Source organism: Gorilla gorilla, chromosome 11 (assembly GCF_029281585.2).
Source record: "Gorilla gorilla gorilla isolate KB3781 chromosome 11, NHGRI_mGorGor1-v2.1_pri, whole genome shotgun sequence".
NCBI classification, from domain to species: domain Eukaryota; kingdom Metazoa; phylum Chordata; class Mammalia; order Primates; family Hominidae; genus Gorilla; species Gorilla gorilla.
In genome coordinates, this window is record NC_073235.2 from 105,707,972 (window position 1) to 105,723,335 (window position 15,364).

Below are 15,364 nucleotides of genomic sequence, written 5' to 3' on the forward strand. Positions count from 1 at the left end.
GATTTGGGTGGGGACACAGAGCCAAACCATATCACTGTGAGACATTCTCTGCTGATTCTTTAAGAATTTAGGAATATTAACTAATCCTAATTATTGCCATTCTTTCTTATTTTAGTAACTTTGAATTCCAAGAGAGAAATATCTAAACTACTATTAGTTCATAATCCAAAAAGTGAATAATCTTTAATTTTTGAAAGTGTAGTATATTTCACAAGGGAATTCTTGGGTTTATTTTCAAGAGACATGGAAACCCATTTAAGCTTCATTGCTGCTTATAGGTAACAATTTAATGTTCTTTCTCCATTATTCTTGTCTCTGTTTTTAACAGCTATTTTTAAATGCTAACAATAAGGTGGCAGACAAGAACGAGAAAGACCTTGCCAACAAATTACTGACAGAAATGAATGAGGACCAGGTATCTACAAAGCCTGCATCTTGTTTCAGCTCAAGTCCAAAATCAGCCAATGGGAATAACTATTCCTGTGCTTTTCTTCTTATGTCCTAAAATACACAAACATTGTCAAATTCTAATATTCATTAATTATTTTTGAAAATTACTAAAAAGTTAAAAATTACTTTCATCTAAAGGGTAAATATCTTGGTGGTTGATACAAACAATCAGTACCATTCCATTCCCTCTACGTGTGTATGGTCTTTTCAATTTGAGGAGATATAAAGTACAGGAATGGGATCTCAGTATCAATGCTGTCCACCTGGGGTGACTTTTCTAAGCACTGTGGTATATTGGGACCTTAGGGCTTTCTTTGTGAATATGTATGGTCATTGTTAATATCTTGATTCTTTGCTTCTTGTTGACAAGTGATGATTATAATTCAATGGACAACCTGAATCTTGGAGGAAGGGAAGAAGATGCTGAACTCTCTGTTAATTTAGCATAAAACTTGACTTTTTGTATTCTAGAAAGTCAAGTCTATACAGGTATAATAAAGCAAAAATATGTAATTTATGTTGCTTCTCTCAATACATTAGGTAATTTAGTTTGAAAAAAAACTACCTTTAAAAATTGACGTTATTTTTCTCTTCCAAAATATTTCCAATAAACTTACATAATATCTTTTATTAACATTGGTTAATGTCCAAGTTTATAAATAGAATTTTTGTATAACAAGAGACATTATCATCTTATTATTTTTTATTCTAGATGTGAAATGCCAATTTACAAAATATTGTTTTAGATTTCTGTATAAATGTTAATCCCTTTTAAGGCCTACTTATGTAGATTAATAAAACAATTATTATAGTCTCTTAGAGGTTCACATTACAATTCCAAATTGTAAGTGATTCTATGCTTTCATGATTGTCTAAGCCTGATATAACAGTCATGTTCAGTTTTTTAATATTCTTGATGTTAGTTTTTGTTTTTGCTATAAATACACTGCCCTGGAATTTAACATATCTCTTCTTTTTGATGAAACTTAAACAGTAATAGACAAAATTAGGCTAGTTTTTATTTTTTCATACAACTTTTAGGATTAAAAGTTGCCTTCTCAAAAACATGACAATACTTAGAGATACGTATTTCATTTTCTGTGTCTGCCTCAAATTTTCCATTTAATATAAAAATAGATATATTTAATTGTTTATAAATATAATTGATTGGCATATGCACATGCCATCTTAGTTTTAACACAGGGTTTGGAAACTAGATAAACAAGATTATTTTAGCTGTCTTTTTATACATGCAAATGGAATTTAAACCTGGATGGTTCAAGTGTAGTTTTGCAGGGGAATTAAAACATAATAGGATTTCTGGCTGGGTGTGGTGGCTCACACCTGTAATCCCAGCACTTTGGGAGGCCGAGGTGGGTGGATCACTTGAGGTCAGGAGTTCAAGACCAGCCTGACCAATATGGAGAAACCCTGTCTCTACTAAAAATACAAAAATTAGCTGGGCGTGGTGACGCATGCCTGTAATCCCAGCTACTCAGGAGGCTGAGGCAGGAGAATCACTTGAACCTGGGAGGTGGAGGTTGCAGTGAGCCGAGATTGCACCATTGCACTCCAGCCTGGGCAACAAGAACGAAACTCCATCTCAAAAAAAAAAAAAAAAAAAGTAATAGGATTTCCAATGAATGATAGACCTCCCTCCCTTCCTCTTGAGATTGTCCATTATTTTTAAAAAGCATGTGTTAAGCTTGTTTTTTCTCAAAACATTTTAATGTAATAAGTGAATGTTGCCTTATCCTCCTTGACATGTGGTTTATTTTTCTTTTAAATAGGTAACTTTCCTTGCAGGTTATAGTGTTTCAGAAATCCATTTCATCAGAAGAGGAATGTAATGCATGTTAAGTAATTATTTTTTCAGGTTTTCAGACCAAAGGTTTCCTAACTCAATAAAAATCGTGAGCACATTTGTTAATTTCTTGTTTCCCCTTCCCCCTCAATAGGTGTTTCAGGGACAATTGGATTGTTTGGCCATATCAACCATTCAGGCTTTGACAGCAGTAATGAACAAATCTCCAGCTGCTAAGGTGAAACATATATCCTCCAGCTTTTTTTTTTTTTTCTTAACTTTTATTTTAGGTTCAGGGGTACATGTGCAGGTTTGTTATATAGGTAAATTGGATATCACGGGGATTTCGTGTACAGATTATTTTGCCACCCAGGTAATAAGCATAGTAACCAATAGGTAGTTTTTCAATCTTCCCCCTCCTCCTTCCTTTCATCCTCAAGTAAGCCCTGGTGTCTATTGTTCCTTTCTTTGTGTCCATATGAACTCAGTGTTTGGCTCCCACTTATATGTAAAAACATGTGGTATTTGGTTTTCTATTCCTGTGTTAGTTCACCTAGAATAATGGCCTCCAGCTCCATCCACATTGTTGCAAAGGATATGAGGATATGATCTCATTTGTTTTTATGGCTGTGTAGTATTCCATGGTGTATATATAACACATTTTCTTTATCCAGTCTACAATTGGCTTTAGGTTGATTCCATGTGTTTGCTATTGAGAATAGTGCTATGATGAACATACATGTGCATGTGTCTTTATGGCAGAACAATTTATATTCCCTTGGATATTTATCCAGTAATGGGATTGCCAGGTTGAATGGTAATTCTGCGTTGAGTTGTTTGAGAAATTGCCAGACTGCTTTACATAATGGCTGAGCTAATTTACATCCCACCAGCAGTGTATGAGTGTTTCCTTTTCTTCACAACCTTGCCAACATCTGTTACTTTTTGATGTTTTAATAATAGCCATTCTGAGTGGTGTGAGATGGTATGTCATTGTGGTTTTGATTTGCATTTCTCTAATGATTAGTGATGTTTAGCATTTTTAATATGCTTGTTGGCTGCATATGTTTTCTTTTCTTTTTCTTTTTTTTTTTTGGAGGTAGGGTCTCCCTCTGTCGCCCAAGCTGGAGTGCAGTAGCATGATTTCAGCTCACTGCAACCTCCGCCTCCTGGTTTCAAGTGATGCTCCTGCCTCAGCCTCCCGAGTAGCTGGGATTACAGGTGTGCACCACCACAGCCCGGCTAATTTTTGTATTTTTAGTAGAGATGGGGTTTCACCACGTTGGCCAGGCTGGTCTTGAACTCCCAACCGCAGGTGATCCGCCTGCCTTGACCTCCCAAAGTACTGGGATTACAGGCATGAACCACCACACCCAGCCCTGTTTTCTTTTGAAAAGTGTCCGTTCTTGTCCTTTGCGCACTTTTTAGTCGGGTTATTTGCTTTTACATGTTGATTTGTCTAAGTGCCTTATAGATTCTGGATATTAGACCTTTGTTGGATGCATGGTTTGCAAATAGTTTCTCCCATTCTGTAGGTTGTCTGTTTACTCTGTTGATAGTTTCCTTTGTTGTGCAGAAGCTCTTTAGTTTAATTTGGTCCCATTTATCAATTTTTGTTTTTGGCAGTTACTTTTGATGGCTTCATCATGAAATCTTTGCCAGGTCCTATTTTACATTTAAGTCTAATCTATCTTGAGTTGATTTTTGTGTTTTGTAAGGAAGGGGTCCAGTTTCAATCTTCTGCATATTGCTAGCTAGTTATCCCAGTACTATTTATTGAAAAGGAGCCCTTTCCCATTGCTTGTTTTTGTCATGTTTGTCGAAGATTGGATGGCTGTAGGTGTGCAGCATTATTTCTGGGCTTTCTTTTCTGTTCTACTGGTCTATGTGTCTGTTTTTGTACCAGTACTATGTTGTTGTGGTTACTGTAATCTCGTAGTGTAGTTTGAAGTCAGGTAATGTGATGCCTCCAGCTTTGTTCTTTTTGTCTAGGATTGCCTTGGCTATTCAGGCTCTTTTTTGGTTCCATATTAATTTTAAAATAGGTTTTTCTAATTCTGTGAAGAATGCCACTGGTAGTTTGATAGGAATAGCACTGAATCTGTAAATTGCTTTGGGCAGTATGGTCAGTTTTTTTCTCTTTGAGACAGAGTCTCACTCTCTCACCCAGGTTAGAGTATAGTGGCATGATCCTAGCTCACTGCAACCTCCATCTCCCAGGTCCAAGCGATTCTCCTGCCTCAGCCTCCTAAGTAGCTGGGATTACAGGTGTGCACCAATGCTTGGCTAATTTTTTTGTATTTTCAGTAGAGACAGGGTTTCACGATGTTGACCAGGCTGGTCTGGAACTCCTGACCTCAAATGATCTGCCCACCTCGGCCTCCTAAAGTGCTGGGATTACAGGCATGAGCCCCCACACCAGCCCAGGCAGTATGGTTATTTTAACAATATTGATTCTTCCTATTCATAAACATGGAATATTTTTCCATTTGTTGGTGACATCTCGGATTTCTTTCAGCAGTGTTTCATAATTCTTGTTGTAGAGATCTTTCACCTCACTGATTAGCCATATTCCCAGTTATTTTATTCTTTTTGTGGTAATTGTTAATGGGATTGCATTCTTGATTTGGCTCTTAGCTTGGATATTGTTGGTGTATAGGAATGCTGCTGATTTTTGTACATTGATTTTGTATCCTGCAACTTTGCTCAAGTAGTTTATTAGATCAAGGAGCTTTTAGGCAGAGACTATGGGGTTTTCTAGGCGTAGAATCATATTGTCTGCAAACAGGGAGAGTTTGACTTATTCTCTTCCTACTTAGAAGCCTTTTATTTCTTTCTCTTGCCTGATTGCTCTGGCTATGACTTCCTGTACTGTGTTGAATGGGAGTAGTGAGAGAGGGTATCCCTGTCTTATTCTGGCTTTCAAGGGGAATGCTTCCAGCTTTTCCCCATTCAGTATGATGTTGGCTGTGGGTTTGTCATAGATGGCTCTTATTTTGAAGTATGTTCCTTCAGTGCCTAGTTTGTTGAGGGTTTTTAACATGAAGCGATGTTGAATTTTATTGAAAGCCTGTTCTGTTTCTATTGAGATAATCTTGTGGTTTCTGTTTTTAGTTCTGTTTATGTGATGAATCACATTTATTAATTTGCATATGTTGAACCAACATTGCATCCCGTGGATAAAGCCTACTTGATCATAGTGGATTAGCTCTTTGATGTGCTGCTGGATTCTGTTTACTAATGTTTTGTTGAAGATTTTTGCATCTATGTTTATCAAGGATATTGGCCTGAAGTTTTCTTTATTTGTTGTGTCTCTGCCAGGTTTTGGTATCAGGGTGATGTTGGCCTCATAGAAGGAGTTAGAAAGGAGTCCTTCCTCCTCAATTTTTTGGAAAAGTTTCAGTAGGAATGGTACCAGCTCTTTTTTATGTATCTGATAGAATTTGGCTGTGCATCTTTCTGGTCCTGGGCTTTTTCTGATTGGTAGGCTTTTTATTACTGATTCAAATTTGGAACTTATTATTGGTCTGTACTGGGATTCATTTTCTTCCTAGTTTGATCTTGGGAGGTTGTATGTTTCTAGGAATTTATCCATTTCTTCTAGGTTTTCTAGCTTATGTGCATAGAGGTGTTCGTAGTAGTCTTTGTGGGTTTTTTGTATCCTGTGGGGTTAGTAGTAATGTCCTATTTGTCATTTCTGATTGTGTTTGTTTAGATATTCTCTGTTTTTTTTCTTTGTTCAGTTAGTGATCTATTTTATTAATTCTTTCAAAGAATCAACTCCTGGAATTGTTGATCTTTTGTATTTCTTTTTTTTTTTTTTTTTTTTGGAGACAGAGTCTCTCTCTGCCACCCAGGCTGGAGTCCAGTGGCGCGATCTCAGCTCACTGCAACCTCCGCCTCCCGGGTTCAAGCAGTTCTCCTGCCAGCCTCCTGAGTAGCTGGGATTACAAGCACATGCCACCATGCTTGGCTAATTTTTGTATTTTTAGTAGAGATGGGGGGGTTTCATCATGTTGGCCAGACTGGTCTTGAGCTCCTGATCTCAAGTGATCTGCCCACCTCAGCCTCCCAAAGTGCTGGGATCACAGATGTGAGCCATTGTGCCCCGCCTATCTTTCGTATGGTTTTTGATGTCTCAATTTCCTTCAGTTCAGTGCTGTTTTGGTTAGTTCTTGCCTTTTGCTAGCTTTGGGATTGGTTTGCTCTTGTTTCTCCAGTTCTCTAGTTGTGATGTTAGGTTGTTGGATTTGTAGTCTTTCTAACTTTTTGATGTGGGTGTTTAGTGCTATAAATTTCCCTCTTAACACTGCTTTAGCTATGTCCCAGAGATTCTTGTATGTTGTATCTTCTCATTAGTTTCAAATAATTTCTTTATTTCTGCTCTAATTTTATTATTTACCCAGGAGTCATTCAGGAGTAGACAGTTTAATTTTCATGTAATTGTGTGGTTTTGAACAATTTTCTTAGTCTTGATTTCTATTTTTATTGTACTATGGTTCGAGAGTGTAGTTGGTATGATTTTGGTTTTTTGAAATTTGCTGAAGATTATTTTATGTCTGATTGTGTTGTCGATTTTAGAATATGTCCCATGTGCAGATGTGAAGAATGTATATTCTCTTGTTTTGTGGTAAAGTGTTCTGTAGGTCTCTACTAGGTCCATTTGGTCATGTGTTAAGTTCAGGTCCTGAATATCTTTGTTAGTTTTCTGCCTCAATGATCTATCCAAGTATACTGTAGTTCTCTAAGAATTACAAATCTAGGTGCTTCTGTGTTGAATGTGTATATATATTTAAGATAGTTAGGTTTTGTTAAATTGAGCCCTTTATCATTATGTAACTACTTTGTCTTTATGATCTTTGTTGGTTTAAAGTCTGTTTTGTCTGAAGTAAGAATAGCAACCCCTGCTTTTTTCCGTTTTCCATTTGCTTGGTTGAGTTTTCTCCATTCCTTTACTTTAAGCCTATGGGTGTCACTGCATGTGAGATGAGTCTCTTGAAGACAGCATACCACTGGGTCTTGGTTTTTTATCCAACTTGCCACTCTGTGCCTTTTAATTGGGGAATTTAGCCCATATACATTCAAGGTTAGTATTAATCTGTGCATATTTGATCCTACTGCCATATTATTAGCTAGTTATTATACAGACTTGTTGACTTGTGTGTGTGGTTGCTTTATAGTGTCATGGGTTTATGTACTTAAGTGTGTTTTGGTAGTGGCTGGTGATGGTCTTTCCTTTCCATATTTAGCACTCCCTTCAGGATATCTTGTAAGGCAGGTCTGGTAGTAATGAATTCTTTTAGCATTTGCTTCTCTGAAAAGGATCTTATTCTTCCTTCACTTATGAAGCTTAGTTTGGTTGGATATGAAATTCTTTGGAATTTCTTTTTTTTCTTTTTTCTTTCTTTCTTTTTTTTTTGAGACAGAGTCTTGCTCTGTTGCCCAGGTTGGAGTGCAGTGATGCAGTCCTGGCTCACTGCAACCCCCGCCTCCTGGGTTCAAGCAATTCACCTGCCTTAGCCTCCGGAGTAGCTGGGATTACAGGTGCTTGCCACCACGCCTGGCTAATTTTTGTATTTTAGTAGAGGTGGGGTTTCACCATTTTGGCTAGGCTGGTCTGGAACTCCTGACCTCGTGATCTACCCCCCTCAGCCTCCCAAAGTCTGGGATCCCAGGCGTGAGCCACTGTGCCCAGCCTCTTTTCTTTAAGAATGCTGAATATGACTGGGCGCAGTCGCTCACACCTGTGATCCCAGCACTTTGGGAGGCTGAGGCAGGCGGATCATGAGTTCAGGAGATCAAGACCATCCTGGCTAACACAGTGAAACCCCATCTCTACTAAAAAAAAAAAAAATACAAAAATTAGCCAGGCATGGTGGTGGGCGCCTGTAGTCCCAGCTACTCGGGAGGCTGAGGCAGGAGAATGGTGTGAAACCTGGAGGTGGAGCTTGCAGGAGCTGAGATCACGCCACTGCACTCCAGCCTGGGCGACAGAGCGAGACTCCGTCTCAAAAAAAAAAAAGAAAGCTGAATATATGCTCCCAGTTGCTTCTGGCTTGTATGGGTTTCTGTTGAAAGGTCTGCTGTTAGCCTGATGTATCTCCAAGTTTTAAAATATTTAAATAGATGTGCCGATTTTCACTATGTAAATTCTGAAGTGATGTATGAAAGTATGTAATACATGTGGTTTAACACCTGAAATAAAATCATTCACAAAATATCTTAATATAAGAATGAGGTTATTTATTGTTTGCCTATACTTGTGATAATTTTAAAGACAAACCCCTATAGGCACTGCTTTAAGATTTTAAAAGACATTAATGATTGAACTGCAAACTGATAGGATTTACAGTGTTGGCAAAGAATGGGACATGAGCACTGGTGTTGGAAGGATACTTTTAAGTGGTTCTGTGGTTCATGAGTTTAAAAAATTAAGTTTTATATCAGAGTTTTTCTTTATTAATAAAATAATGACCCTTTATTTAGTCAGTTTATGACTGCCTAAAATATGACATTTTTCACATTTGAATAGCCTATCAGTTTGATACTAGTTTTTCCAGGTTGTATGGCCATGGAAATTCTGCTTCTTGTATTCACTAACCCTTAGAGTTTTCTGTCTCTTCTCATTCACTGCCACTGACTGTTCTTCTGTCCAGTTATACTGGTAGTTTCCTCATATGCTGATAAGATTAGTGAGGTCATCTGTGTGAAGTGGTAAGCATAGTGCCAGGCACATGATAAATGCTAAATACATGTCAGTGACTTTTATTATTACTTTACACTCTTATCTGCCACATCTAATATACTTTATGCCTCACCTTCCTGGTACCAGAAGTGAATTAATTACTCCCTGTTTTCTGAAACATGCCTTTCATTGTATTCCTTAGATTACATTGGTTTGTGTTAGGAGACTCTAACTTTTGCCTTAGAAATGTTGACATAACTCATGGTTAGGTTCCTATTGAATAGGCTTTTACAACTTTTACAGTCTGGCTTGTGACTTAATCTCCATCTAATACTAGTTGCTGTACGATGGAAACCATTTTAAGTCCTAAATAACTGGTTTATGAGTATAATGGATTGCCTGTACTGTATTCTGAAATTCAAACATGAAGATGTTCCAGTCTTCCTTGAAAGTTGTTTTTTTTTTTTGTCCATATAATAGCTGGCATGTTTAAAATTCAAAAGATTATATAACAAAAATACATAATGAGAAAATATTTCCTATTCTTGACCCACATTCAACCATTTCTCTCCCTAAAGGAAACCAGCTTTACTTGTTTTGTTAAATTTTTTGATTTTGTAGTGAGTGTATATATTTCAACCTAAGGTAATGGGGCACTTTAGTGTGTTCTAGGTTTTCCAGTTGTCTTTATATTTCACTTTATGACTTTGGGTGCCTACTGGTTCAAAAATACATGTGACATAGAACTTCCTAAAATGAACTTGATGTTCCAGATAATTCAGACCATTTAGATACAAGTAGCAGAGAGAAAACTCTTTGTACTCAGTTTCTTTCTGACCACTATTCAAAATTGGCAGGAACTCTTTAATGGGTCTTTTTAGGCTGATATCTGACTCCTCTTGCCTACAGTCTCCTCATTTTTTCCTCTATTTTTGTTTTGACTTAACTACTACTATAGTAATTACAAATCAAGTGAAGAAAATACAAGAATTGTCATATGCCCTAATCTTCAAATAATATAATAATTCTATAACACAGTTATTGTTAATTTCATTTATTTTGAATTTTGGTAGATAATTATAACTTCATTACATCAGAAGTTATATGGAATCTATTTTAAAATGAAGACATGATTTAAGAAGGCAAATAGTGAATTCGTGTCTTTTTCTTTACCTAATATTAAGTTAATTAGCATAAATGAGTATTATTTAATATTTTTAATATTCCAGCATATTCAGTCTTTGAAAATGTACTTTGATATATTGTCTTCCCATCCCCTAGGAAGTATTTAAAGAAAGAATTGGTTATACACATATGCTTGAAGTATTAAAATCCCTGGGTCAGCCACCACTGGAATTACTTAAAGAACTTATGAATATGGTGAGTTTATAACCTTTATTAAGAGAATTTCTGTTAATATCCGTTTTGAAAATGGTAACTAACCTTTTATCTTTTATGTTGCTTTTCAGGCTGTAGAGGGTGACCACACTTCAGTTGGGATTTTGGGCATTAGTAATGTCCAACCTCTCTTGCTTCTTATCCAGTGGCTTCCAGAACTACAATCCCATGACCTGCAAATCTTCATCTCTGATTGGCTGAAAAGAATTTGTTGTATTAATAGACAGAGTCGAACTACTTGTGTCAATGCAAACATGGGGATTAGAATCATTGAAACCCTTGACTTGCATTCTTCCCTCCATCAAACTTGTGCTGAGAACTTGATTGCAATCCATGGTTCCTTGGGGAGTCAGTCAGTGAGCTCAGAAGAAATCCGTCGACTACTGAGATTGCTGAGAGTGGATGAATCTGAGTCTGTTCACCCTTATGTCACTCCCGTGACTCGAGCAATCCTGACAATGGCCCGAAAACTAAGTCTAGAGAGTGCCCTCCAGTATTTCAATTTGTCACATAGTATGGCAGGAATTTCTGTGCCTCCCATACAGAAATGGCCAGGGTCTGCCTTTTCTTTCAGTGCTTGGTTTTGCTTAGATCAGGATCAGTTGACTCTTGGCATTGCTAACAAAGGAGGGAAACGGAAACAATTGTACAGGTATTGGTAAAAATTATGGAATATAAATGAATACTGTCATAACAATATATGCTGTGATTCTTAAACAGGAAAACCGTTTCCAAGCATCTAGCTTTTAGATATACAGCTTATCTAAAGTCTCTTCATCCTTAGGCTTTATACAGTTTAATTATAAGTGCTTTATTGCTTTCATAGTAATAGCTGTTTATCTCAAATATTGCTGGTTAAGTTTTTTTCTTTTTGTTTTTTTGTTTTTTTGAGACAGAGTCTGGCTCTGTCACCCAGGCTAGAGTGCAGTGGCATGATCTCGGCTCACTGCAAGCTCCGCCTCCTGGGTTCACGCCATTATCCTGCCTTAGCCTCCCAAGTAGTTGGGACTACAGGCACCCGCCACCACGCCTGCCCGGCTAATTTTTTGTATTTTTTTTTTTCGTAGAGACGGGGTTTCACCGTGTTAGCCAGGATGGTCTTGATCTCCTGACCTCATGATCCACCCTCCTCGGCCTCCCAAATTGCTGGGATTACAGACATGAGCCACCGCGCCCAGCCACAAGTTTCCTTCTTAAAAGTAGTGTAAAAGTGAAAGGAAAAAGGAGTAATAACCTTGAAAATGGGCCAGGTGTGGTGGCACACTTGTAATCCCACCACTTTAGGAGGTAGAGGCAGGTGCATTGCTTGAGGCCAGGAGTTCAGGACCAGCCTGGGCAACATGGCAAAACCTTATCTCTACAAAAAATATAAAAATTAGCCAGGTGTGGTGGCACATACCTGTAGTCCCAGCTACTTGGAAGGCTGAGAGGATCACTTCAGCTCGGGAAGTTGAAGCTACAGTGAGCTGTGATAGCACCACTGCACTTCAACCTGGGTGACAAAGCAAGATTGTCTCACACACACAGAAAAAACACTATGAAAATGAATAATGGCCGGGTGTGGTGGCTCCGCCTGTAATCCTAGCACTTTAAGTGGTTGAGGTGGGCGAATCACTTGAGGTCAGGAATTCAAGACCAGTCTGGTCAGTATGGAGAAACACCGTCTGTACTAAAAATACAGAAATTAGCTGGGCGTGGTGGCACGTGCCTGTAATCCCAGCTACTTGGGAGGCTGAGGCACAAGAATCACTTAAACCCAGGAGGCAGAGAGACTGCAGTGAGCTGAGATCGCACCACTGCGCTCCAGCCTGGGCAATAGAGTAGATTCTGCTTCAAAAAAAAGAAAAACAAATGAGTAGTGATATGAGTAATGATTTCTATTCCATTGAATATGCTATAAATATATATTATATATAAATATGCTATATATTTATATGAAGGAACAGAAAACCTATGTGTCTGTACATCCAGACTTAAGTAGCTACTACTTTTTAATATGTCTTGTGATTTTTTTTTTCTTAGACAGAATTTTGCTCTTGTCGCCCAGGCTGGAGTGCAGTGGCACGATCTCAGCCCACTGCAACCTCCACCTCCCAGGTTCAAGCGATTCTCCTGCCTCAGCCACATAAGTAGCTGGGACTACAGGCGCCCGCCACCACGCCTGGCTAATTTTTGTATTTTTGGTAGAGACGGGGTTTCACCACGCTGGCCAGGCTGGTCTCGAACTCCTGACCTCAGGTGATCTGCCCGCCTCGGCCTGCTAAAGTGCTAGGATTACAGGCATGAGCCACTGCGCCTGGCCTATGTCTTGTGATTTTAAAGACCTTTATTTATGCTTACTGAATCTTATTTGGAAGAATTTTAAAGATTTGAAAATTAGTAGTTTTACTTTTTTACTTTTACTAGTGGAATTCCACTTTACAAGGCTGCGTTTTATTTACTAACTCTTATGACCAAAATGGATTTTAAAGGGGTCTTTGAAACAAGGTTGGACTTCTGTGTGGCAATAGAATTTAAGCCACAGAATTGTTGGTAAAGATGTTCATGATGGCTTTATGGTTTTATGTACTTTAATGATGATGAAACTGAACAACCAACTTTAAAAGTTCTGATAATACGTATTTTTTTTAGTTTTTTTACAGGAAGTGGCATGGGTTTTGAAGCCTTTATTACCCATTCAGGTATGTTGGTCGTGGCAGTGTGCACAAAAAGAGAATATGCAACGGTTATGCTTCCTGACCACAGTTTCTGTGATTCCCTCTGGGTAAGGCTTTAGGGCATCACATTTAACCTCTAGTATGGTTAATGGTATTTCCCACCATTGTCATAAATTCAACAGCAGTCATTTTTTTGCTAAAAAATTTAAATGAGGCTGGGCGCAGTGGCACACCTGTACGTAATCCCAGCACTTTAGGAGCCCAAAGCAGGCAGATAACTTGAGCTCAAGAGTTTGGGACCATCCTGGGCAACATGGTGAAACCTGCTATCTACTGAAAAATACAAAAATTACCTGGGTATGGTGATTTGTGCCTGTGATCCCAGCCACTTGGGAGGCTGAGTTGGGAGAATCGCTTGAGCCCAGGAAGTCAAGGCTCCAGTAAGCTGAGATGGTGCCACTGTACTCCAGCCTGGGCAACAGAGTGAGACCCTGTTTCAAAATAAATAAATAAATAAATAAATAAATAAATAAATAAATAAATAAATAAATATGTATATAGAATGTTAGGATGTCTTAAGGTTTTCTATAAGTAAATTTTCTTTTTTTTTTTTTTTTTTTTTGAGATAGAGTCTTGCTCTGTCGCCAAGCTGGAGTACAGTGGCACAATCTTAACTCACTGCAACCTCTGCCTCCCGGGTTCAAGCAATTCTCCTGTCTCAGCCTCCCAAGTAGCTGGGACTACAGGCACGTGCCACCACACCCAGCTAATTTTTGTATTTTTAGTGGAGACAGGATTTCACCATGTTAGCCAGGATGGTCTTGATCTCTTGACCTTGTGATCCGCCCATCTCTATAAGTAAATTTAATTTTGAATTTCAATTTAAAATGAGATGGGGTGGGTGCTGTAACTCACACCTGTAAACCCAGCACTTTGAGACACCAAGATGGGAGGATTGCTTGAAGCCAGGAGTTCAAGACCAGCCTGGGGTGAGACTCTCTCTACAAAAAATTGAAAAATTAGTTGGGTGAGGTGGCACACACCTATAATCCTAGCTATTCAGGAGGATACTGGGGAGTTCAAGGCTGTAGTGAGCTATGATTATGCCACTGCACTCAAGCCTCAGCTATAGAGCATGACCCAATTTCTAAAAAAGGTTTTTTAAAACAATGATAAAATAAAATGAGATGATAGATTGTTTTGTGTTTTTTTTTTTTGTTTTTTTCTTTTGAGACAGAGTCTCACTCTGTCACCAAGGCTGGAGTCAGTGGCGCCATCTCAGCTTACTGCAACTTCTACCTCCCGAGTTCAAGCAATTTTCCTATCTCAGCCTCCTGAGTAGCTGGGATTATAGGCGCCTGCCACCATGCCCGGCTAATGTTTGTATTTTTTAGTAGAGGTGGGGTTTCACCATGTTGGCCAGGCTGGTCTCGAACTCCTGATCCGCCCACCTCCCAAAGTGCTGGGATTACAGGTGTGAGCCACTGCGCCCAGCTGATAGGTTGTTTTAAATAATGCATTTGTATTGTTTTCTAAAATATAAAATGCTTCTCATTTTTAAAAATGATTCTAAGGAATACTAAAGCTTTGGAAATGCAGAAAAGGTACTGTTACAATTGTGTATATTTTATAGAATATGCTTACTTGCTTTTGTACTACTATGGAAAAAATTGTTACTTTGAGAACATCAATTTAACATTTACGTTTAATCTTAATGTTCTACTATTTGTACAAATTATAGAGCAAACTTCTGAAAGCATTTGTCATTCCAAAGACATAATGTAATTTTATCCTTTTAAATGTGTGTTTCACTTTACCAGCACAACATAACTGTTGTCCACATGCCTGGAAAAAGGCCTTTTGGTCAGAGCTTCATCTATATCTATGACAATGGACAACAGAAGGTTTCTGCCCCTCTCAGATTTCCTGCCATGAATGAAGTAAGTATATCCAACCTACTCTTTACAGGCCCTATTGGTTGAGAATTCTTGAAATGTTTTAGTTAAGGTAGAAGGTTATGTTTATTGTAAATATGTGGCCCCAGATTTTAAAGTGTTTTCTATGTAGTAAGACTCCACACATTAATATTCAATTCTGTCAGCCTGTCATTATTAGATGAAGTCAGACAATGTGAAAAAAGGAAAACATTTAAGGAAGAAACAAAGGCTTAAAAAGAAAGACTTATAACAGAAAAGCCAAAGAAATGAATAGAGCAGATCAATCTATTGTTTAATAAAAGCTCTCTAAGTACGTGAAATATGTAAGAGAATATTATGATGGACTCTTCTAACTTGATTATAATTGAAACAATAATGAAGAAGCTTAAAACCTTCATATTTTAGTTAGGTATAAAATAGAGTTTATGTATTG

General features: G+C 38.0%; 1 protein-coding gene across 4 annotated transcripts in view; it reads left to right on the forward strand.

Annotated features, from left to right (window-relative positions):
* The window catches only part of NBEAL1 (neurobeachin like 1), a 208,360-nt gene that overhangs the window by 82,408 nt on the left and 110,588 nt on the right, over positions 1-15,364 (forward strand). For 3 of the 4 annotated variants that reach the window (XM_055379437.2, XM_055379438.2, XM_063695110.1), the window contains 6 exons: positions 329-415; positions 2,409-2,492; positions 10,221-10,319; positions 10,409-10,989; positions 12,969-13,101; positions 14,815-14,934. In XM_055379437.2, coding sequence (XP_055235412.2) covers positions 329-415; positions 2,409-2,492; positions 10,221-10,319; positions 10,409-10,989; positions 12,969-13,101; positions 14,815-14,934 — 1,104 coding nt within the window. The remainder of the gene's footprint in view (positions 1-328; positions 416-2,408; positions 2,493-10,220; positions 10,320-10,408; positions 10,990-12,968; positions 13,102-14,814; positions 14,935-15,364) is intronic. The other variant, XM_019022754.4, reaches the window with a different exon arrangement.